The sequence below is a fragment of the Plecotus auritus genome (assembly GCF_963455305.1).
Source record: "Plecotus auritus genome assembly, chromosome: 7".
NCBI lineage: Eukaryota > Metazoa > Chordata > Mammalia > Chiroptera > Vespertilionidae > Plecotus > Plecotus auritus.
Window position 1 is genome coordinate 42,654,631 of NC_137774.1, and position 24,144 is coordinate 42,678,774.

At 38.3% G+C, this 24,144-nt stretch overlaps 1 protein-coding gene across 3 annotated transcripts in view; it reads right to left on the reverse strand.

Moving 5' to 3' along the window:
• The window catches only part of RABEP1 (rabaptin, RAB GTPase binding effector protein 1), a 115,357-nt gene that overhangs the window by 51,385 nt on the left and 39,828 nt on the right, over nt 1–24,144 (reverse strand). For 2 of the 3 annotated variants that reach the window (XM_080678869.1, XM_080678871.1), the window contains exons 2-4: nt 15,308–15,436; nt 2,279–2,482; nt 701–861 (exon numbers count right to left, since the gene is read on the reverse strand). In XM_080678869.1, coding sequence (XP_080534995.1) covers nt 701–861; nt 2,279–2,482; nt 15,308–15,436 — 494 coding nt within the window. The remainder of the gene's footprint in view (nt 1–700; nt 862–2,278; nt 2,483–15,307; nt 15,437–24,144) is intronic. The other variant, XM_080678870.1, reaches the window with a different exon arrangement.

Consider the following 24,144-nt stretch of genomic DNA (forward strand, 5'->3'; position numbering starts at 1 on the left):
ATGGATGGAGTGTTTGTGTGAACTAATATAAATTCAAAGTAAAGGAGCGGAGGGGAGAGCAAAAGAACCAGATAGAACAGCCGGATCCGGCCCGCGGGCCGTAGTTTGCCCAAGGCTGGGTTAGGGGGTGATCAAGCTGGCAGGCAGAAGCGGTTAGGGGCCATCAGGCACGCGAGCGGTTGGGAGCCAGCAGTCCTGGATTGTGAGAGGGATGTCCCACTGCCCATTTAGGCCTGATCCCACAGGTCCCAGATTGAAGAGGGTGCAGGCTGGGCTGAGGGACACACACCCCCACCCCCCCTGCATGAATTTCGTGCACCGGGCCTCTAGTTAAACAATAAAAATAATAAATAGGTGAATGCTATGTATATTATAAAACATGCACTATGGAAAATGAAAAATTAGAATAGAATATGTGTAATCAGAGGAGGAAGGTGGATAAGTTGTAATGTTAAACAGGCTGGACAGGAGAGGCCTCATGAGGAGACATTTAGTCAAAGATATGAAGAAGGTGAGGGAGTTTCCCATACAAATATTTGCGGAAAGGGCATCAAATTACCCAGTACTATAGAGTTAGGTTTGTGTCCAAATAATTCCTCTACCAAAAAACATAAAAGTCCATCTTCTATTACCACAATAATATTAAAGCATCTTGCATTTGGATTCAAATATATTTACAGATAAATACATTCCTTCATACCTTTTTCATTTCATTTTCTAAATTTTCTTCCTCTTGACCTTCAGACAACCTTCTCCTTAAATCAGCTATTTCCCTCTCTGCAGATTCTCGATACTGTGCCCACTGTGTTCGTTCCTGCTCCAGGCGAAGGTGGAACTGGTGCTCATAGTCACGAACTGTTTCTACAAAACACCACCAAATATTTCATATCTAAGCATTATGAAAAAAATGTTCTGTTACACTAAAATTTAAGTAGTTACATAAAGAGCTTTTGCCTAATTTCTGGAAATCTTTTAATTCACTAAAATATTAACTACATTTCTAGTTATTATGTGTAAAAATGTTGCTAAGGGCTTTAAATCATCATCTCTAATCTTCAAAGAAACCTGTGTCATATTATTTTACAGATGAGGAAAGCTTAGGAAAGGTTACATACTCTGGCCAATGTTTGCTTTTCTAAGGCAGACTGAAGGAGGCGCAGTCATTTTCAGCCATGAGGCAAAGTGAGGTTGAAAACCACATACTAAGGAAGAAGAATGGAGACTAGAACACTGGGAACATTGTGGAACCACTGTAACCAGTTGTAGATTACCTACCTCTGGGTTTCTTCTTCTGTGAGTAAAATGAACTCCTATTTGTGTAAGCCACTATAGTCAGCATTGTTACAGAGGCTCTGAGTAATCGCTAGGTGATAGCCAGAAACTCAGAAATAGGGCTAGACTTAACCAGCCTTCTTACAAAGAGCAGTAATGCAAAAATGACACACAACTGCTAAGTCGGAAGAAGAAAAGTTATCACTATTTCACATTTATAATAAAACTAATTTCAGGAACCCAAAGATTCAGCGGCAACTTCATTTCAATATCATCTTCTCAGAAACTGCAGAAAGTAATTAAGCACTATATGCCAGCAGATAGAGACTTAAATTACTACTCTTCTTTAGACCAAGGGTCACAAGCTGGCAGCCCATAAAGCCTATTCTAATCCATAGGCCATTCTATTTCATAAACTGCAGAAAAAATTTCACATAAAAATCCAAATTTTTCTTAAAAATGTAAAAGACATGATAACACTGGACTGGATGGGCAATAATTAGCTGGAATAAGTGTAAATAATGTTTACTCTTTGCATTGGAGATCTCTCCAGTTCACATACTCCCTGTGCCCATACAGCTTTATTCATTCGCATTACTTGCCTGACTCTTATGCCGGTATGGCTCAGTTTGTTGGAGTGCACTGAAGAGTCACAGGTTTGATTCCCAGTTAGGGTACATACCCAGGTTGCAGGTTCAATCCCCAGTCGGGGCATGTACAGAATCAGTATTTCTCCCTCGCATCGATGCTTCTCTCTCTCTCTCTCTCTCTCTCTCTCTCTCTCTCTCTCCCTTCCTCCCTAAAATCAACTTATCTTTGGGTAAAATAATATATATACACATAGATCATAAAGCCATATACATATCATTGGCTTTCCTTTCATTTTGAAAATAACAGTACATCTTGAAGACAGTAAAACATAGCTACAAATGAAACTCTGAAAATATTCTCAATCATCAGAATCAGGTATCTTAGAAAATCATAAAACAGATCAACCATTCTTTACCTTTCATAACAGCCTGAAGTGAAGCAACTTCTTCTCTCCACTGTCTTTTTACTTCATCTATAGCTTCTTGTTTGGTATTCTCAGAGACTGTGGCAATGGCCTTGATATTCTCCATCTCTGCTTGTGCTTCCCACAGCTGTGTTCGAAGGTGTCCCAAATCATCTTGTGCAGCTTGTAACACTGCATTTTGTCTCTTCAGATCCTCTGGAAGAAAAGTAAAACACTTTCCATTATGGAGGGGCTCACTTTTACCAGACTGGCACTGCAATGAAGAAACAAAGCATTTAAATTTACAATGTTAACATCGTAATTACAATGTTAACATCATAATGAACAAGTTAAGCACTAAATTGAAAAATGTTAAGTTAGAAAATAAAATCATTTTAATAAAGATTTAAGGTATGCTGGGTATCAAAAATCAATTATTAACTATGAAACCAGATAAAGATTCAGGCCATAGTTTTAGAGCTAAATGAGCTTACTTAATCTCTATGGCCTCCATTCCACATCTTACAAAATTCCCACCTCAGAAGGTTGTTTTAATGATAAAACAACTTTTTGAAAATGCTTACTAGTACAGTACCTTGCACAAGTAGACATTCAAAAAATGGTTCATAAAAGCATGGCAATTACTAGATCCAAGTTTTTAAAGTTATAATTAATTTATCAGCACCCCCTTACCATCTACACTAAAAGAGAAACATGCAAATTGACCATCACTCCGCTACGCCCACCAGCCAATCAGTAGGGAATATGCAAATTAGAAGGATAAAGATGGAGGCCGCCCAGCTGCTCCAGGCGCAGAGTGGCCGGGCGGGGCAGGACACCTGTTATGAGAGGGAGGGCGGGGGAGGGAGGGCGGCGGTGAAGGGATCTACAGGAGAGGCACTTCAGCAGCAGCGAAGACAAAGACTACAGACTCCGGCCTGAGTCTGCAGTGAAGACGAAGAAGGCAGACTCTGACCGGAGTCTGCAGCAAAGGCAGCAGACTCCAGCTGGAACGAAGGCCTAGGTCCTGGGTGCCGAAGGAAAACCGGTGCTGAAAGCCATAGGAAGCAAGGCCTATTGCACGAATCTCTTCCTGCAACGGGCCTCTAGTCTATCTATATAAAACCCTAATATGCAAATGGACCGAACGACCACCTGGGGGAGTGCACAGAACATGGCGGGCATCGGCCACAGGCGACGGAGTGTGGAACATGGTGGGTGTCAGCCGCGGCAGGATGGTGGAGCAGGAGAGCGGGGGTGCCCAAGGCAGGGCGCCGGTCGCTGTCATTGGGGCGAGCCTCTGGAGGTTACTGAAAATTCTTTGCTTCCGTGCACTGCAGTCCCACCCGGTGCTCGCACCTGCTGCTGGTACCGACCCCACTCCCACCCGCTTCCAGCCCCAATCGCTCTGCGCCGTCAGTGGGTGCGAGCGGCAGCTTCTGGCCCTGATCACCCCTGAGGGCTTCTCCACCTCCCCCTGCTCCTGAGGGGCAATCTGGGCAGTAGCCGCCAATTGCACCTGCTGCTGGCGCCAGCCCTGCTTGCACCCGCTGATGGCACTGGCTCCATCAGCGTGTGGGAGCAGCAGTGGCAGAAGCAGGGCTGCCGGCAGACAGGGGACCAGGGCTGCAGCGGGAGGGGCTGGGCGGGGGCGCGGAGGATGGGCCGAGACCCGCCCCTGTGCCCACCGCAGCCTCGTGGCCCACAGTTCAAGGTGCACAAATTCGTGCACTGGGCCCCTAGTCTCTTAAATATTAAGTTGATCTGATATGCCTACTACATGATTTAAGCCTACGTAAGACATGTTTGGCTAAACTGTCTTCCAAAAAAGATGAACCTACCAACAGTATATAGGAGTGTGTCTTTTTCCCATACCCTTACCAATAACCACTATTTTCCATTTTCTAAAATTCTTGCCAACATCATAGGTAGAATATGGTAATAGTTTTAATCTATATTTCCCTATTGAGAGAGAGAGGTTGAGTATCTTTTCATACAATTACTAATGACAGTATTCCCTCTTTGGTGATATCCTTTATTGTGTTTCTAATAAATTATTTCTCTTCTAATTTCAAAGAGAATTTTATATATACTGGATATTAACTCTATCTTCTCTTACAAAACTTTTCCCAGTCAACTGCTTTTTCTTATCTATTGACATCTAAAAGTTATGAGACATTTATGCAAAAAAACAGTTCATCTTTTTAAAACTATCAATTTCCTTTACAGAGCACAATAACTAAGCCAAATAGCCATAAAAACAATTTGATTTAAGATCTAACTCTACTACTAACCAGCTGTATGACTTTAAGGGACTCACAAGCCTTTAAGCCAGGCTAGGCAACACTCTTCTGTATAAAGTTATAAGCACTGTACTTGAAAATCAAATAGATATTTTCAACTAAAGAACTTTTAAAAGTGAAGATATTCATAATTATCAAACAATCAGAAGAATTAACAACTGGTTCTAAATAATGGGGCTTGGGGGAACCTAGTCATGCTAATTTTAAGTAAAGTCATTTAAAAAATCTTTAGTCTCTTAACATCATCTTCACATCACTTTCTTCCCACTATTAGCAAAACACAATTTTAACATTAATTGCAGAAAGTAATTATCTAGCCCTGGCCGGTGTGGCTCAGTTGGTTAGTGTCATCTTATGTACTGGACGGTCGTGGTTTGGATTCCTAGTCAGGGCACATACCTAGGTTACAGGTTCCATCCCCAGTCAGGGAACGTAGGGGAGGCAACTGATTGATGTATCTCTCACACCAATTGTTTCTCTCTTTCTCTCTCCCTTCCTCCCTCTCTAAAATCAATTTTTTTAAAAAGAAATAGTTTGAGCAGTGGCAGTATCATAGCCAATGAGGTTTATCCCAGGCATGATTATTGCTAATTGAAAAAAATAAAAAAAGGAAAACAGATATCTAAGAAATTATGGTAGGTGTGTGACCAGGAATGACTCAAAAAAACTGAGCAAACACATAAACACACGAAACCACAAAAATATATGTATCTACTCTATATTCTAAGGGTTAAATTGTTTCGTAAGATGTGAAATAAAAGAAAAAGCATTATTTCTGAAGTACTTTAGTCATTTCTGAGAACTACAATTTTGTCAAGGCTATAGTTCATGTACTTAACACCTCCTCATGTTAATTATCCCTGCAACTTTTTTTTTTTAATCCTCACCCGAGGATATTTTTCCATTGATTTTTTAGAGAGAGTGGAAGAGAGAGGCAAAGACAGAGAGAAATATTGATGTGAGAGAAACATATCAGTTGGTTGCCTCCTAAACACCCCTGGGGAGGAGCCTGCAAGAGAGGTATGTGCCCTTGACCAGAATCCAATCCAGACCCTTCGGTCCGAAGGCCAACGATCTATCCACTGAGCCAAATTGGCTAAGGCGTCAGCTGTTAATCTTATTGAGGTTCCCTTATTGTTTTTTTTCCGGCTCCTTTTATTATTTTCATTTTTGGGTTTCAACATTTTTACTATCACGTGTCTGTATGTGGATCTCTTTGCACATCTTAAAACTTCCTAAGTTCAATGTATTTCTTAAATGTGTTACTGCTTTTCATCAAATTTGGGAAATTTTCAGCCACTTATCTCTTCAAATGTTTTTTTCTTTTTCTTACCTCTCATTCTGGCATTCCCATTACATCTGTTGGCACACTTAATGATATCCCACACTTCTATGAGGCTCTGTTCCTTTTTCTATTTTCTTCCTGTTCTTCAGACTGAATAATCTTCAGTGATCTAATCTTCCAGTTAACCAATTCTTTCTTCTGCTAGCTCAAATCTACTGTTGAATCCCTACAGCAAATATTTTACTTTATTATTATCCTTTTCAACTCCAGAATTTCCATTTGGTTGTTACAATTTCTATTTATTGATATTCTATATTTGATGAAACATTGTCACTCTTTACTTCTTTCAGGATGGATTTCTTCAGTTCTTGAAACATACTTATGACTACTTGAAGTCTTTACCTGTTAAATCGGGTCACCCTCACAGGCACTGCATGTTTTCCCTTTCTATAAGTCAGTTTCCTATTAACTTCATATCTACTAAATATGTTTATGAAAATAAGATTTTTGATAATATATTGCAGCAACTGTAGTACTGGTTCATCACCACCTCTTTTCTGGCTTGTTATTGTTGTCTGCTACTTATTTATTTAGTGGTTGGCTAAGCTATTTTAGTAAAATCTACTTCTCTCCCTCACAGTGTGTAGCCTCTGATGTTGCTTCTCAGAAGGTACAGCCTTGGGCACATGCAGTCACTAGGATGACAGTTTTTATAGGGATCCCTTTTGAGTGTCTCTTTCCCTAACTACATCCAATTATAAACCCACACTTAAATGCTGGTGCTCATCTGAGTGACATATCTGCTCTAACAACGGGGCACTTGAGTTGGGGAGATGGAGTGGCAGCCTCTGGTCTTCTGGGCTCGCTTCTGCCAGCATGGAACCTCGACCCTACAAACAAGCCAGGGCAATTGTGATTACGCTGCACCAAAGTAGAGCCTCCGTCCTAGTAGAGCAGGGGCTGATGGAAAAAGGACCTCCTAGCCACACTCAACTGAAACTTTACCTGTACATCTGGTAGGGGAAGTAGAGGGAGGATGATTTTGGAGCCTTCAACTGTGAACTGGGGAAAGAGAGATCTGTGTTCCTGCCATCATCTCTCTGAAATAGTTCCCAACACACCAAGCTGGGAGCAGTGAGTGAGGGGGTGGTTTATCGATCAAATGCCAGTCTCTCTGTTTTTACCAAGACAGCAGATTTTCCTGAAGAAATGTTTCATTTACTGTATGCTGTAAGACCACTTCTAGAGACTTCAAATGGATGTTTTAAAAAATAATTTTCACTGTTTTTCCTGGGGAGTGGGCCTATGGAGCTCCTCACATTACCATGCTAGATATGAAATTCTCAAACTTATGATTTATCCATAAATATTTTAGTATATATCTCTAAAAGGACTACATTATAAAAATACAGATAAAATCTACCACCTTAACCGTTTTGGATTTTTTTTTGTTAATCCTCACCCAGGGATATTTTTCCATTGCTTTTAGATAGAGTGGAAAGGAATGAGGGAGGGAGCTTCGACCCATGTACCAACAGGTCACTGGTTCAATTCCCAGTCAGGGCACATGCCTGGGTTGCAGGCTTGATCCCCAGTAGGGGGTGTGCAGGAGGCAGCTGATCAATGATGTTTCTCTCTCATCAATGTTTCTACCTCTCCCTCTCCATTCCTCTCTAAAATCAATAAAATAAAATTAAATAAAAATATGCCGAGTCTTCCTTTGAGATGAATATACAGTAGTCAGCCTTAACTGCAGGAGATACATTCTAAGGTCCACAATGGATGCCTGAAACCACAGATAGTACCAAACCCTATTGTTTTGTCCTATACATACTAGTGCATACCTTTTCACTTAAGGGAAGCACTTTATGGCTTCTCTTTGGCATATCTGAATTGCCAGCATCACTATTCTTGCACATTAGGGCCATTATTAAGTCAAATATGGGTTACTTGAACACAAGCATTGTGATACCTTGACAGTTGACCCGATAACCAAGATGGCTACTAAGTAACTAATGAGCAAGTAGCACATATAGCATGGATATATTGGGCAAAGGGATGAATCACATCCTGGGAGGGATGGAGCAGTATAGTGCAAAATTTCGTCACACCACTCAGAACAGTATACAATTTAAAACATCAATTTTTTATTTCTGGAATTTTCTAACTAATATTTCTGGACCGCAGTTGACTTCAGGTAACTGAAACGGTGGAAAGTGAAATTGTGGATATAGAAGAACTACTGTTTAAAAGAAAAAAAGGCACATTTTTGGTTTCTTGGGTATAGAATTTCTTAGAGATCAAGCTTTTTAAAATTCTGTTGCTCAAAGCTATTATATCTTTACCTATTCTATTGCTTGATCTAGCAATTGCTATAATGTTAAATGTTTATGTGTACATTTATCAATTTCTCCTTAGTTCTATCACCTTCTGTTTTACATGATGTGTCATGGCTATTTTGTAAGGTGCATAAAAGTTCATAATTATTACATTTTCTTGGTAGACAATTTCTTTCATTATAAGAACCTTCTATATACCTTCAATGTTTTCTGTTGTTAAGCCCCAATCTTGTTATTATGGCCTCATTTGCTTTACTTTCTTCTCTAAAAAAAAAAAAAAAAGTGAACCAGAAAATCTTTTGGTTTAGTTTTTTATAGTCAGATTTATCAGTTTCTATGATTAGTATTGTTTCTTATATCCTATACATTCACTCTCTGTTTACTCTTTTTCATGTAAATGTTATCTTTACTAGTTCTTTTGGTGATTTATGTGGGTAATAAATGCTCTTAGTTTTTCTATGCCTGAAATACCTATTTTGCTCTCACTCTTGAACAATTCTGCCACATACAAAATTTTAAATTGACAATTATTTTTTCTCTACACTTTGAAAATCTTATTTGTCTCCTGGTGTCTATTTTGCTTGTGTGGTCTCTCCTGATAGCAAATTGTTTCCTCTCTCTGGTAACTTTGAACATTTTATTTTCATTCTTGATGATCTACAGTTTAAAGTGAAATTGTGGATATAAAAGAAATAGTTGGGAACTATTTCAGAGAGATGATGGCAGGAACACAGATCTCTCTTTCCCCAGTTCACATTTGAAAGCTCCAGAATCATCTTCCCTCTACTTCCGCTACCAGATGTACAGGTAAAGTTTCAGTTGAGTGTGGCTAGGAGGTCCTTTTTCCATCAGCCCCTGCTCTACTAGGACGGAGGCTCTACTTTGGTGTCAAAGTTTGAATTTACTGTTATTTTCCCTGCTCAGTATTTGAGGACTCACTTTTTTCTTAATGCTTGAAAAAATCTCAGTGATTATCTCCTCCAATATTCTCTACTATTCCCTTAATTCTCTATTCATAGAACTTTTTAAAGATGGGTGCTTCAGATTCAATTCATCTTTTATTTCAATTGCTCTTTGATATTTGTCTCACTGAGATAGAGAACTCCTCAATACTGTTTTCTAATTTACTAAAATCTTCTCTACAGTTTAAACCATCTATTTACCTTATTTCAATTTATTTGTGTTAACAAGATTTCTAATCGTTTTTAATATTTAATAACTATTTTTAATATTAAAATACTTTAAAAATATGCAAGCTTATGGCATCTGAACCACAAATATTTACATAAACCTAGCTTTTAACTATTGAAACTCTAATTAGTTAGCATCAGAGATTTATATAAATTATGAACATGTACAAAAATCCTTTTGAAACACACTAAAAATTTCACTGTCTTCTGGTGATTAACTGAGTTCTATATCTACTATTTTCCTTCACACTGAGAACTCTATGGTCACTTGTTTGCTATCTCATGCAATTGGCTCTTACTCATTGCCCAAATCTGAGATTTCCAAAACATAAACACTGATGCAGTGCCAAAGCTTTGCACTGAAGTTGGTTAAAGGGAAAAGCTAAATCAAATACTTTTTTCAAAAGCTAAAAACTTTTATCTCAATTTAATGAAAAAGTAACAAAACTTTCTAAAGTATTTATAACACGTCCTGTTGAAGTCACTGGGAAAATGGGTACTAAGGTAGGAACAGGCAATAACAGGTTTCAAAAGGTATTTTCTTCTTAGCCTTTCTCATTACCATTTGTACTTATATTTCAGCTCTTCTCTAAATAAGTGAAAGCACCAAAGCAATAGCTATTCTTATTGGAAAAAAAATACCAGTGTTTGGACTCCTGGGGTTACCTTGACCTGGTTTGCTGAAAGATAAAACAGACAAAGACTGCTGAACACATCAAAAAGATAGCTTATACTGTTATCTCCTGTGACAATTATAAAAGACTAGGTTTACACTTCATAGTATCTATACTAATAAAAGGGTAATATGCTAATTAGACCGGGACAGACATCTTCCGGTCATCTGGTCCTCCTTCCGGAAAAAGCCATGGTGGCAGGGGCCAAGGCAGAGGCAGTTAGGGGCAATCAGGTCGGCAGGGGTGGGTGATTAGGGGTGATCAGGCTGGCAGGGGAGGGTGGTTAGGGGTGATCAGGCCAGCAGGGGAGGGCAGTTAGGGGCAATCAGGCAGGCAGGCAGGCGGAGGGGTTAGGGGTGATCAGGCAGGCAGGCAGGTGAGCAGTTAGGAGCCAGTGGTCCTGGATTGTGAGAGGGATGTCCGAGGGGTCCTGGACTGGAAAGGATGCAGGCCGGGCTGAGGGACTCCTCCCATCCCCCGTGCACGATTTTCATGAACCGGGCCTCTAGTATGTAATAATGTAAGTTGCTGCTTTAGAAGACATCTTTAAATTTGATTTTTATTCTAATAAAGGCAAACAGCCAAGACAAAAACTAAATCAACATTTACCTTTTACATTCTATGCATTTTCTTTAGAAACTAGACCAAAGCTCTCAAAAAGTTTCACATTATTCCTTTTGAAATTTTGTAAAAAGTTACCTCAACTGTTCTTTATTGGCCAGCTTAAGCTCATTGGAAACTTCAAATAGTAAAGATACCATAGTACACATACAGATTTATTGGGTCTAGGTGTATTCAAAGCAACTTTAACACACCAAGCATGTTTTTTGAATGAACACACATTACAAGTGGTTTAGATCAGTAATTGATAATGCATTTCAGAAATGAGAGGTTCTTGATCATTTTCATTTCTCCAGAATTTTATAGGAAAGTCAATTTTATAATTTCAAAGAAAATAATAACAAAAGGGAAATTCTAACACTTTTATTTAGGAATAGAAAAAAAGAGAAAGCAAATGAACAAACTTTGGACAAGGTTAACTTAAATCCAGATCAAGCTACAGAATTACTGGTGTGAGAGGTGAAGGAAAAATAAGATGTCAATAGCCAGTATCACAGTGAATCTGAATTGGTCACCAGAGGAAATACTGCCATGACCTTATATATGCGTACACATTAAAGGTATTACAGCCATAACCAGTTTGGCTCAGTGGACAGAGTGTCGGCCTGAGGACTGAAGGGTCCCAGGTTCGATTCCGGTCAAGGGCATGTACCTTGGTTGCGGGCACATCCCCAGTGGGGGGTGTGCAGGAGGCAGCTGATCAATGTTTCTCTCTCATCGATGTTTCTAACTCTCTATCCCTCTCCCTTCCTCTCTGTAAAAAAATCAATAAAATATACTTAAAAAAAAAATAAAGGTATTACAGGTTATCCTAACAAGAACATACTACTGCATAGAGTTTAAAGTGGTGTCTCATCAATTCAAGGTTAAAACAAATTTTAAAAGGGAAAGGTTAACAAATTCAAATGAACATGAAGAATTGGACAGAATTTCTAAACATTTAATATATATCCAAACAATGATGATACTGTGCAAAATGTATTACCTACCCCAGTAGACTATACTTTGTGAAAGATAAAAACCATATCTCATTCATCCCAACCTCCACAGTATCTTACAGATTGCCAGCATGCCTAAACAGGAATACCAGCTTTACCACCTCCTTGTTAGCCTATGAAGGAACAAAATAAAACAGCAACAGCCTCCTGTGAGCCAGGAGAAAAAAAATCCCCACCCCATACTAGAGTCAGTAAGCATTTCCAAGCCAGGGCTGAATTCTGTGAAGCCTAAGAACAGTGGCTTTCCAACTTCTTTGATCACAACTCATAGCAAGAAATATATTTTATATCACAACTCTATACATACACATATATATGTTACTAAAACAAAAATTTTGTGCAACCATACTTATTAAACCTCATCAAATATAATGTGCTCTTTTATTTCCCATTATATTCTTTATTTTTATTTTTTTTAATTGTTTGAAGTATTACAAATAGTAGTACATATGTCTCCTTTTTTCCCCCCATTGACCTTCCCCCAGCCTCCCCTTCCCCCCAGTACATGCCTTTACCTGCCGCCCCCCAGTGTTTTTTATCCATTGGTTATGCTTATATGCATGCGTACAAGTCCTTTGGTTGATCTCCTACAGCCCGCCCCCCCCAACCGCAACCTCCTCTGCCTTCCCGCTGTAGTTTGACAGTCTATTCAATGCTTCTTTGCCTCTGTATCTATTTTTTTCCCCATTTCATTTTTTTTTAAAAATCTTGCCTCTGCAGACTAGAAATAAACATATAATAACAAAAAATGTTTGAGTCCCAATTTCCATGTCCAACAGTTCTGAGTCCCCGTTTCAATGTCAAACAGTTCCTTAAGTGTACATGTCAGCAATGATATCTGGATGGTGTCCCATTATATTCTTACTTTTAAAAACTGCTGGTCACATCCCCTTAATTTTTTTACCCATCAATGGCTTACAATCTGTAGTCTGAACTCCATCACTCCATCACTTTGAAAACTACTGTACCCCTGCGGATATACAAAGATTTTCCAGGGGATTCACAGGCACATGATGTTTTAAAGGAATCCACTTCTAGATCCTCAAATTTCATAAATATTCTTTCCTAAAACAGAGGGGTGTTTAAATGTAGATTCTTCTTGGGCACTACCCTTTTCTTATCACCTTTCTCCCACTTAACAAAAAAAAAAGGCTTTTTATCAATCCTGAATTTTACTATGGTTCACTGCCCTGTTGCATAAAAACTCTGTGATACCAAACCAGAGAAACAATTTAAAATACTAATGTCAGTACTAAAAAAGTGAATGACTAGTAACCGAGTAACACATCTTTTGGCAGGTCAGGTGACAAAGTCTGCTTTCAACAAAACTGAAGGAAGACTTAATTGAGTTGTCAACCAATAGGATAAAAATATTTTTGAAGCTAGAACACTTTGTGATTTAACATATAATTCAGAAAGTTAAATGAATAGAATAATAATTGCTATTTTAAAAAATACTTCTATTTATATATACTTATTTATGAGACCAAAGGTTCTCAGCACTTATATCTAAAACAAACAAAAACCCAAATCTTATTTTTTTCTAGAAGTAAATAATATTCACCCAGAAGTTAATGACCTAATTTAGGAGGGAGATCCAATATATTTTTTAAGACCTGCATTTCCAATTATTTTTACAACTTAAACTTTTTTAATTGATTTTTTTTTTTAGTGAAGGATGAAGAAAAAGAGAGAGAGAGACAAACATTGATGTGAGAGAGACACATCAACCAGTTGCCTGGCGCCCGCCCTGACCAGGAATCAACCCACAATCTTCAGGTACACTGGTGACACTCCAACAAACTAAGCCACATCAGCCAGGACTAATTTTCACATTTTAATAATTCTTTTTTAAAATATATTTTTATTAATTTCAGAAAGGGAGAGGGAGAGAGAGATAGCAACATTAATGATGAGAGAGAATCATTGATTGGCTATCTCCTGCACACTTCCTAACTGATTGAGCCCGCAACCTGGGCATGTGCCGTGACTTTCTGGTTCATAGGTCAATGCTCAACCACTGAGCCACACTGGCTGGTCAATAATTCTTTTTTAAATGTGTAAAATATTTATGGCATGTGTACTTTTAATAACTATTAACACAATACAGAAGAAATTTACATACTATTTTTTTATGGAGAAGTCTGATCAAATTTTTCATTTTAATTAATTTATTGATTTTAGAGAGAGAGAAACATCGATTTGTTTTTCCACTTATTTATGTATTCATAGGTTGATTCTTGTATGTGCCCTGACCAAGGATCAAACCCACAACCTTCACAGGTCAATGCTCTAACCAACTGAACTACCCAGTCAGGGCTGATCAAAAAAATTTTTTGAATGGCTTTTAAGCATAAATTATTACTTTAGGCCAATGGTTCTCAAAGTGTGGTCCCTCAATCAACATCAGCATCACCTGATAAACTGCTAGAAATGCAAATTCCAGGATCCTATAGATCTAGTGAATCAGAAACTCTGGGGGGATGGGGCCCAGCAATCTTTGTTTTATATATAACAAAGCCTACAGATAAAATTCTGATGCACACTCCAGTTTGTGATCTAAAAAAAACTTTAGAATAATATTCTGAGGGAGATGTAAAAAGACAATGCAAAGTTTCTGCTAAAGAGCTTATTCATGCATGTTTTTTATTAAATGGATGGTGATGGGTATTAAATCACTATGATTGATTCCACTTGATATGTTAAAATGCATGAAGTTTTAATTTAAATTGTCAGTATTGACAACACGATAGAATTTATGTCATTCACATATTTTTAAATTTTAAGTAAATTTAAAAGCTGGATGATTACTAGTCTAGAGCAGTGGTTCTCAAACTGTGTCCTTGGACTAGCAATACTGCAGTCACTTATGAGCTTATTAGAAATGCAAATTCTCAAGCCCCACCCCAACATACCATGTACTTAACAAGCTCTCCAGGTGATTTTTATCCACATTAATGTTTGAGAGCCACTGGTCTAGAAGGCTGTGAAAAACCTATCCATATTTTCCTAGGTCAGTACCCAAAATGTAAACCCTTCCCCTTATCCTTCAGATTAGGTCCCTCAAGATATGCTCTCATGTATCTGCCTTTTTTAAAACAACTCACACAATTACTTAATATCTATTTCCCTCACTAGCGTTCAAGTTCTATGAGTTAAAGAACCATGTGACTCTTGCTCCTTCCATATACCAAGCACCTGACAATGCCTGCCTCATAGGTATTAAATAAATATTTATTAATAAATAACTGAACAATTGTTGGATAAATTCCATGAACTATCAGTTTTAATATAACATGGCTAAAGCTATTATTAGAATGCCAACAGTCTTGGTATGTCTGGGGCTATCTCTCAAGTGTTCAGAGCACCAAAAGTCCTGTGTCCCAGAATTATATAGTCCACTATATTAAATAACATCATTAAGGTTAAAAGACAAGGAAAAATCTGAATAATGCATTTTTCAGCTTGGTTTTCAATTCCATTCTTAATCCTTACCTCTAAATAGACTTTTATTATACAATATAAGTACAAATAAAATCAAAGTTTATTCAATGACAACACTGTATTACCAAGAAACCTGACATTTTAAGGCAGTCTTAGTATGGGGTTAGGGTTAGACTTATAAACTTACCCTCTTTAGCCAAATATAACTCTTTAAATTTTGCTCTCTTTTGATTAAATTCTTGTTCAAGCTGCTGCTGTGCACGTAAAAATTCTGCATTAATTTTTTCCAATTCTGCTACCCGTTGCTGAAGAGAAACTGGAAAAAAAATATACTAGTTAACATGTAAAAACTTTCATTTTTAAAAATTGTTACAAGAATAAATTAGTATTCTAACTGGACATTTCTATAATGAAACAATAGTCGAGCTTCTTCCAAAGATCCAATCTCACAAGTCCTAATTTTAAAAATAAGAAACTTCTATTAGACTTAATATATACACTGTGAATAAATCATGTAAAGTGCAACAGCCTATAAACGGAAAATCACATATGGCAAATTTCCCAACACAGTCTCTTTGTATAACTGACAGAATGTCAGTCCACTTCTGGAAATTGTTAAATGTTTAATTATTTGGGCTAGGAGCATTTGAGATCTTGCTCCCCAGCATGTGTCGTCAGTTTGGCTCCAATAACCTCTCATAAAAATAAAAAATAATAAAAAATAAATAAATTGGGTTATTTATCCCACAAATGAACCCACTACCAATCTTTCTAGCTCCTGCTTCTTTCAAGTGTTTCAAGCAAAACCTATCAGGTTCCCTGATTAGAATAGCCATACCAGCCTGAACCACTCTTACAATTTCAAGATGATTCATTACCATTATAATGAAATCATAATAAACAATTCTTTCATATAGAAAGGATACAGAACTGTACATTGTGTATGAACTCTCAATTGCTGGGAGAGTATCTGGTGTTTAGATTAATGTTGACTGTGATGTGGCAGGGATTGAGACACCTTTTCACTTTAGGGGCTTTACAATTTGGCCACAACTGATCAAATGCCTATCCTGACCAAACCCAGAGAGAGACTCTTCTGGTTCAAGCAAGGGATGGGAAATTCAAGAGTCCAATCCTTGACCTCTTCCTCTGCCCAAACAGCAACCCAGCCACAAAGCTATGACCCTGATCTCTCCAGGGGATACCTATCAGTACTAACATCACTGCCTAATTACCTAGGCCAGCAGAGATCCCAGTTCCCTACTACAAGCCACCTTAGATAATGATGACTTGCCTATAATTTTAACCATGATCTGAGATTCTGAAGATCCTCCCTCCCTCAATTCATTATTAATTTAATTGAGAGCTAATTTTATAGTACATAGAAAAAAGACTGAAAATGCACTAATGATTTATCTATTAGTATTAGGATGTCTAATTAATTTCTTCCATGTGTTTTTCAAAGTTCTCTACAACTCCTTTGATAATAATGAACTAAAACCAATATTTTTCATTGTCATTGTCATTCTTCCCATGACATCTTCATACTAGCCTCACTACAGATCTAATAGTGTTGATGATATTCACGGCAGAAAGAGGAAATAACTATGACTTTGAGTTCCATGTTATTAAAGGTAAGGAGTCATTTTGTGGAGCAAACATTAGGGTCTTTAGGTCCAAGTAAAGAATGGCATCTGGTCATTTGAATGTTTGATAACCTTTGGAGAAATGGAGGAATGGAGAATCCACTGGAATGGGAAAATGTGCAGTTATCTCATATTTACCATTGGAAATCATAAAGGAAACTTGTCCTCTGTGCTATTTATTTCTCTTATATTTTTATTGTCAAATTCCAATTGTTAAATAAATTAAGTTTTCCACTTAACACTTTAATATTAGTGGTAGCTATTGATTACTGCATGAGGTAGAGAAGGGCTCTACTCCTATTTCTACCAAAATACACACACACAAAATACCCACACCTTTCAACATAATATTTAGAAACTAAGGCTAATGAATCAAAAACTAAAATTCAGCCTTTAAAATTGCAGGCAAGATTAAAGGTGTTTTCACTATTCCCAACCCTGTCCTGGCTCTGACCCACAGTTCATATGAAGTCCACATCCACAGCTCTGGCTGCCTCTCTCCAAGCTTCAGGACAGTTTTTTTTTTTTCAATTCCAAGAATCATGGATCCCTTTGAGGATAGAGCAAGTAACTCCCTTATTCTCATTTTTTTAAAACTAAAAGCATTTTAATTTACTTCAAGTACTTCTAACAACTCTACGATACAAAAAAGAGCCAGAACAACTGCTTTTTACAAGAATGCCTCTATTGCTATATCTAGAAAAATCAATTCACCTTGCATAAGACAGCGGGAAAGTTTACAAACAGGCATATTCTAATGCATTAGCAACCAACTACAAATCAAACTGAAAATAGCTCTGATCACACAAACACTGCCTTATTTTTCTAACATGGTAACTAGTAAGCAGTTTATAATTATTAGCTAATAATTTATGTAAAAAGTACTTATCCTGGCATATACAAAAAAATGTTAGCTGTAACTATTAAACTAGTAATATTTAATGAATAAAGGAAAAAAGCAGAGCCCTAACCGGTTTGGCTCAGTGGACAGAGCGTCGGCCTGCGGACTCAAGGGTCCCAGGTTCGATTCCGGTCAAGTGCATGTACCTTGGTTGCGGGCACATCCCCAGTAGAGAGTGTGCAAGAGGCAGCTGAATCGATGTTTCTAACTCTCTATCCCTCTCCTTTCCTCTCTGTAAAAAATCAATAAAATATATTTTCAAAAAAAAAAAAGGCAGAGTGATCAAGTGAGTTTGTACATAGCCACAAAAGACCAGAAGTCAATTTCCAACCTCATGATTCTGACTCAGTTCGTTCTTCCACTTCCCTATTACCATGTATCTTCAAAGTATCATGGACAAATTAATCAGTGTTAATGTTAACTAATTAGTGTTAATATTAAGCTTTCTATTACTTAGCAGCAAAGAGCTGTTAGTATACCAGTCTTCGTTAAACATTCCACACATTCCTTTTTATTGTTACCTTAGAGTAGTAAGAAAGAGGGAAACTATCTTATGCACTAGCTAATTTTAATGTTTTTCCAAAGGGAAAAATGAATGATAAAAATGGTAATATATGTGTATTTATCAACAACTGAATTTACAAAAACAAACAAAATAGAAAAAGACTCACAGAACATTTTGACAGTTGCCAGATGGAAGGGGGAACGGGGTTGGGAGAAAAAGGTGAAGAGATTAAAGAAGTACAAATTGATAGTTACAGAATAGTCATGGGGGTGTAAAGTACAGCATAGGGAATATAGTTAATAATATTGTAATAACTAGGTATGGTGTCAGATGAGTACTGGATTTATCAGGTTGATCACTTAGTAAGTTATATAAACGTCTAATCAATGGGTTGTACACCTGAAACTAATATAATATAGTATGTCAACTGTAATTGAAAAATAAATATTATTTAAATTTTTAAAAGTCTGGCCCTAGCCAGTTTGGCTTAGTAGACAGAGCATCAGCCTTCGGATGGAAGGGTTCCGGGTTCAATTCTGGTCAAGGGCACATAACTTGGTTGCAGGCTCCTCCCCAGCAGAGGCCCTGGTTGGGGTGTGCGCAGAAGGCAACAAATCAATGTTTCTCTCACATCGATATTTCTCTCTGTCTTTCCCTCTCTCTTCCACTCTCTCTGAAAATCAATGGGAAAATATCCTCAAGTAAGGATTTAAAAAAAAAAGTCTAAATTAAGCAACAACACAGAAAGAAGAGAAGCAATAATATGGTAAATAAATGAAGATTCAGTAACTTTTAGATTATCTCCTTCTCTAATTTTGAAAAAAATGGGAAAATATATAATAACTTAAAAATATTTTTAAGCCCAAGTTGGGTCCTACTACTACATTCTTCTAACACTGTACTAAATTTAATGAAACAAGCAATCGAAGGGGGAAAAACAGTTTAGGACAAATATTACTACAAGAATCTTTTTGTTTAAAGATCTTCAATATCCAATAAAACACCCATTTCAAGCAACAATAACAAATAGAAAATATAACTCTAGTGGAACAAAAGAATCTGAATAGTTCCTAAAACTCAGAAGTCTTGACTTGTGTATCACTGGGTTTTAAAATGATACTTTTAAGTATGTAGTTACACCTACCCATTGGAAAAATATCAAGCCAGAAAAATCATATTAACTCCAAAGAACAAGATACAAAAGGATATGCACTACAACAGGAACCATTAAAAAAACACACAGAAAAAAGACTGGAAAGACTATGACAAATTATATTGAGTGGTTGCCTCTTTGAATCCAGGGGTAATTAAAAGAAATTACATTGATTGGATTTATATTAAATGTAATGAAGTCCTTCTTTTTTTAGTAATAACGATTTTAATTTTATCTTATTGCTCCACCTCAATCATTCTGCTCATTAAAAGTACACATAATTTACTTCAGCCCTAACCAGTTTGGCTCAGTGGATAGAGCGTCGGCCTACGGACTGAAAGGTCCCAGGTTCGATTCTAGTCAAGGGCATGTACCTTGGTTGCAGGCACATCCCCAGCAGGAGGTGTGCAGGAGGCAGCTGATCAATGTTTCTCTCTCATCGATGTTTCTGACTCTCTATCCCTCTCCCTTCCTCTCTGTAAAAAATCAATAAAATATATATTTTTTTTAAAAAAAACTAAAAAAAAAAATTTACTTCAGTAATCTTAAAATATTTCAAAATAATAATCATTTTTAAAATTACACATATTTTCCCAGGACAAGCAATTTGCTAAAAGATTGATTTCCTTAAAAACATAATATCGAAGGAGAAACCAAGATGGCAGCATAGTTAAACACCTAAACTGCTGCCTCGCACAACAATATCAAAACTACAACTAAAACACAAAACGGACACCATCCAGAACCACAGGAAAGCTGGCTGAGTGGAAATTCTACAACTAGAAGAAAGAGGAAAGCACATTGAGACTCAGAGGAGCTGCAAAAGGCTGAGGTACGGAGACTTGCACGCAGAGAGGATGGGCAGCTGTGTGCATGGGCGGCTGAGTGCGCAGCTGGCTTTCTAAAGCGGGAGGGAGACGGAAGCTCCCAGTTGCACTGAACTCCAGTCCTGGGTGAGACAATGAGAAACCAGACTCATTCGGGGGGAACCTGGACTGTCAGGAAAAGAGAAAGCACAATGAGACTCAGGGGAGCTGCGGAAGTCAGAGGTCCGGAGGCGCGCACGCGCAGAGAGGACTGACTGCTGAATGCACGGGAGGCTGAGTGCGCAGCTGGCTTGCTAAAGCAGGAGGGAGACGGAAGATCCTGACTCCGCTGAACTCCAGTTCCAGGCAAGTTTCTGGGAACCCCGACTCATTCGGGGAGAAACTGGACTGTCTGGCAGCGGGCAAAACTCCAGGGCAGCTTTCTCTCAGAGGTGTTTGCAGCAATTACCGAAGGACACTGAGACCCAGGGCCTCATAGGGCAGGGCTGACGGGAAGCCAAGGCTGTCTGCTCCGCCCCATCCAAGCTGAGCACAGAGGTTTTTGCAATTTTGCAAGTCTTGTCTCATAAGAGTGTCTCTAGCACAGAAGTTCTCCCAGTGTAGACACAGCTGATCCTCACAGCCAATTGGCCTGGAGGTCAATTCCTCCCAGTGATACCAACAACAATCAAGACTTAACTACAACAAGGCTGAGCACACAGTCCACAAAGGGGTGCACCAAGAGTGTCCACCTCAGGTAACTGGGGAGGCTGAGCCACTGTGCCCTAGAGGACACCTACCACACAAAGCTACTCTACCAACTCAGGGAAGCAACGAAAATGTGGAGACAAAGAAACAGATCACAAATGAAAGAAATGGAGGAAAACAAACGACTGGATATAGAATTCAAAACCATGGTTATAGGTTTTTCAAGAATTTCCTAGAAAAGGCCAATAAATTTAGCGAGACCCTCGAGGATATGAAAAAGGACCAACTAGAAATTAAACATACACTGACTGAAATAAAAAATATTATACAGAGACCTAACAGCAGACTAGAGGACCGCAAGAATCAAGTCAAACAGTTGAAATACAAAGAAGCAAAAAACACTCAGCCAGAAAAGAAAAAAGAATCCAAAAGTTTGAAGATAGTGTAAGGAGCCTCTGGGACAATCTCAAGCGTACCAACATCCGAATTATGGGGGTGCCAGAAGAAGAGAGCAAGATACTGAAAACCTATTGGAAGAAATAATGACCAAAAACTTCCCCCACCTGGTGAAAGAAATACTTACAAGTCCAGGAAGCGCACAGAACCCCAAACAAAAGGAATCCAAAGAGGACTACACCAAGACACATCATAATTAAAATGCCAAGAGCAAAAGACAAAGAGAGAATATTAAAAGCAGCAAGAGAAAAACAGTTAAGTTACCTACTAAGGAGCACCCATACGATGGTCAGCTGATTTCTCAACAGAAACTATGCAGGCCAGACGGGAGTGGCAAGAAATATTCAAAGTGATGAATAGCAAGAACCTACAACCAAGATTACTCTACCCAGAAAAGCTATCATTCAGAATTGAAGGTCAGATAAAGAGCTTCACAGATAAGAAAAAGCTAAAGGAGTTCATCACCACCAAACCAGTATTATATGAAATGCTGAAAGGTACTCTTTAAGAAGAGGAAGAAGAAGAAAAAGGTAAAGATAAAAATTATGAACAAAGTGACAATGAATACATATCAACAAATGAATCTAAAAATCAAGGGTATAAAAAATCTGATGAACAGAATAAACTGGTGAGTATAATAGAATCAGGGGCATAGAAAGGGAGTGGACTGACAATTCTTGGGGGGAAAGGGGTGTAGGGGGTGTGGGAAGAGACTGGACAAAAATCGTACACCTATGGATGAGAACAGTGGAAGGGGGTAAAGGCAGAGGGTGGGGTGGGAACCGGGTGGAGGGGAGCTGTGGGGGGAAAAAGAGGAACAACTGTAATAATCTGAACAAGAAAGATTTATTTAAAAAAAAATGGAAAGGCCCGATATGGAGGCGGCAGTAGCAGGGGTAGTAAGGGTGGAGGTAGGAAGAATTGAAGGGCACAGAAATGTTTTCTCATTTTCAACCTCCCTTGGACATTTATGACCAAAATTAATGACCTCCCAGCATTTGCAGTGTGGAATTTTCTAATTTTAGTTCTTGGTGCTACATTACTTGAGTAGGGATAATCACAGGATCATAGTGTTGCAAAGATTTTAGATTATTCTAGTCTAGTGTATTTCAAACTGAGTTGTTAAACCAATTTAGTGATTAACAATGTGCCTTCTAACAATCTATAATAATAAAAGCATAATATGCTAATTAGACCAGATGTCCTTCCAGACATCCTTCCGGACGACCTTTAGGTCAAAGCCAGGGCTGCCAAGGGAAGCCCGGGTCCTGGGTGCCAGAGGGAAGCCGGTGCCTGCAGCCAGGAGAAGGAAGGCCTACTCTTGCACGAATTTTGTGCATCAGGCCTCTAGTAATGAAATATAACAGAAAATATCAGCAACACCTTTAATGTGGGTATGTTATTTCATGAACTTTGTATTTCAGACACAGGTGGCCCTCCCCCCCCCCCCACCCCCACTTTTCGAAAGTTCATCTTATGCTGCTCTGCTTTTACGGAAGGACTTCAGTAGTACTACCTATTTTCACTAACCAAAAGAGAATTTTCGCTTTTAGGAAAAAAGGCAAAAAAAACAGAGTTGTTTGTTTTGCAGGGAGCCGTAATAGAGGCAGTGTGAGTGACAGGGTTTTTACTATATGCTAGTGTTATTTTATGTTTTACATGTTACTTGATATGATTTAGTATGTTATTTTTGGGGTGTGAGAACACTCAAAAAATTTTTATATAAACTAGTACTGGTAACTGCTTCTTGACCTTATTCCATTTCAGCTTACGAAAGGTTTTGTAGGAAATCTCTACTTTCAGATAGCACAGGGAAATCTGTACTCACACATTTATACTGGGTTGTAAAGAAAAAATTTTTCTTACTGTGAAGAGAGGTCAAAATAGTTTGAAAACCACCAATTACTAACTCATGCAGGAATCCATTCCTACAATATCGCAGACAGGTGACCATATGGTTTCGACATGAACATAAATTGAGTAACTTAGTTCATAGTCTCATGGGGCAGCCAATTCCACTGTTAGAGATTTTAGATTATTCACCCATTCCCTTGGATAACTAGTCATCTATTAGAAAAAAATCTACTTTTAGTAGCACAACCCTAAATCGGCTTCCCTAGATGTCTTAGTTCTGCTCTATAGAATTGGGGGAGGGGGGAAGGAGTATCTAATATCTGACATCCCGCACTGTCCTCTCCTTTCTTCTCCAGAAGAAATCCCTCCTAACCCTCTAATATTTTCTAAATTCTTCATTATCTCAGTTGCTCTCCCAGCATACTACAAGTAGCCAAATTCTACATAAAATAGGACATTCTAATCCTAATACATTCAGCATACAGTCTAATAGAAACATTATCATCTGAGGGCTATACTCTTAATAACATACTATAAACAAGCCCAAGCTCTTTTTGGCCACAACTCCTATTGTCATCGTTAGCCCATAAGATTCACATAATCTAACACTATTTTTAATTCTTGAACTACAATTAAGCCAAGGTTCCCTTCAACCCATACTTAATGCAATTTTAGCCAGGTTGCAGAGTTTTCTTTTATTTAAACAAAGTTTTAAATTGGAACTAATGATAGAGCCCTTTAGTATTATCACCTGAGATCTCAGTGGAAGCTGACATTGATAATTAGACCAGAGGCCCGGTGAACGACAGTCGTGCACGGGTAGGGTCCCTAGGCCTGGCTGATGATTAGGGCCGATCGGGGCCTTCCAGCTGCTGGCTGGGACCTTCCTTCCTGCTGCCCGCTGGGGCCTTCCTTCATTCCATGACGCCTCCTAGTGATCATTGCACATCATAGTGAGCGATTGAACTCCTGGTCTCCCAGTCAAATTCCCGAGG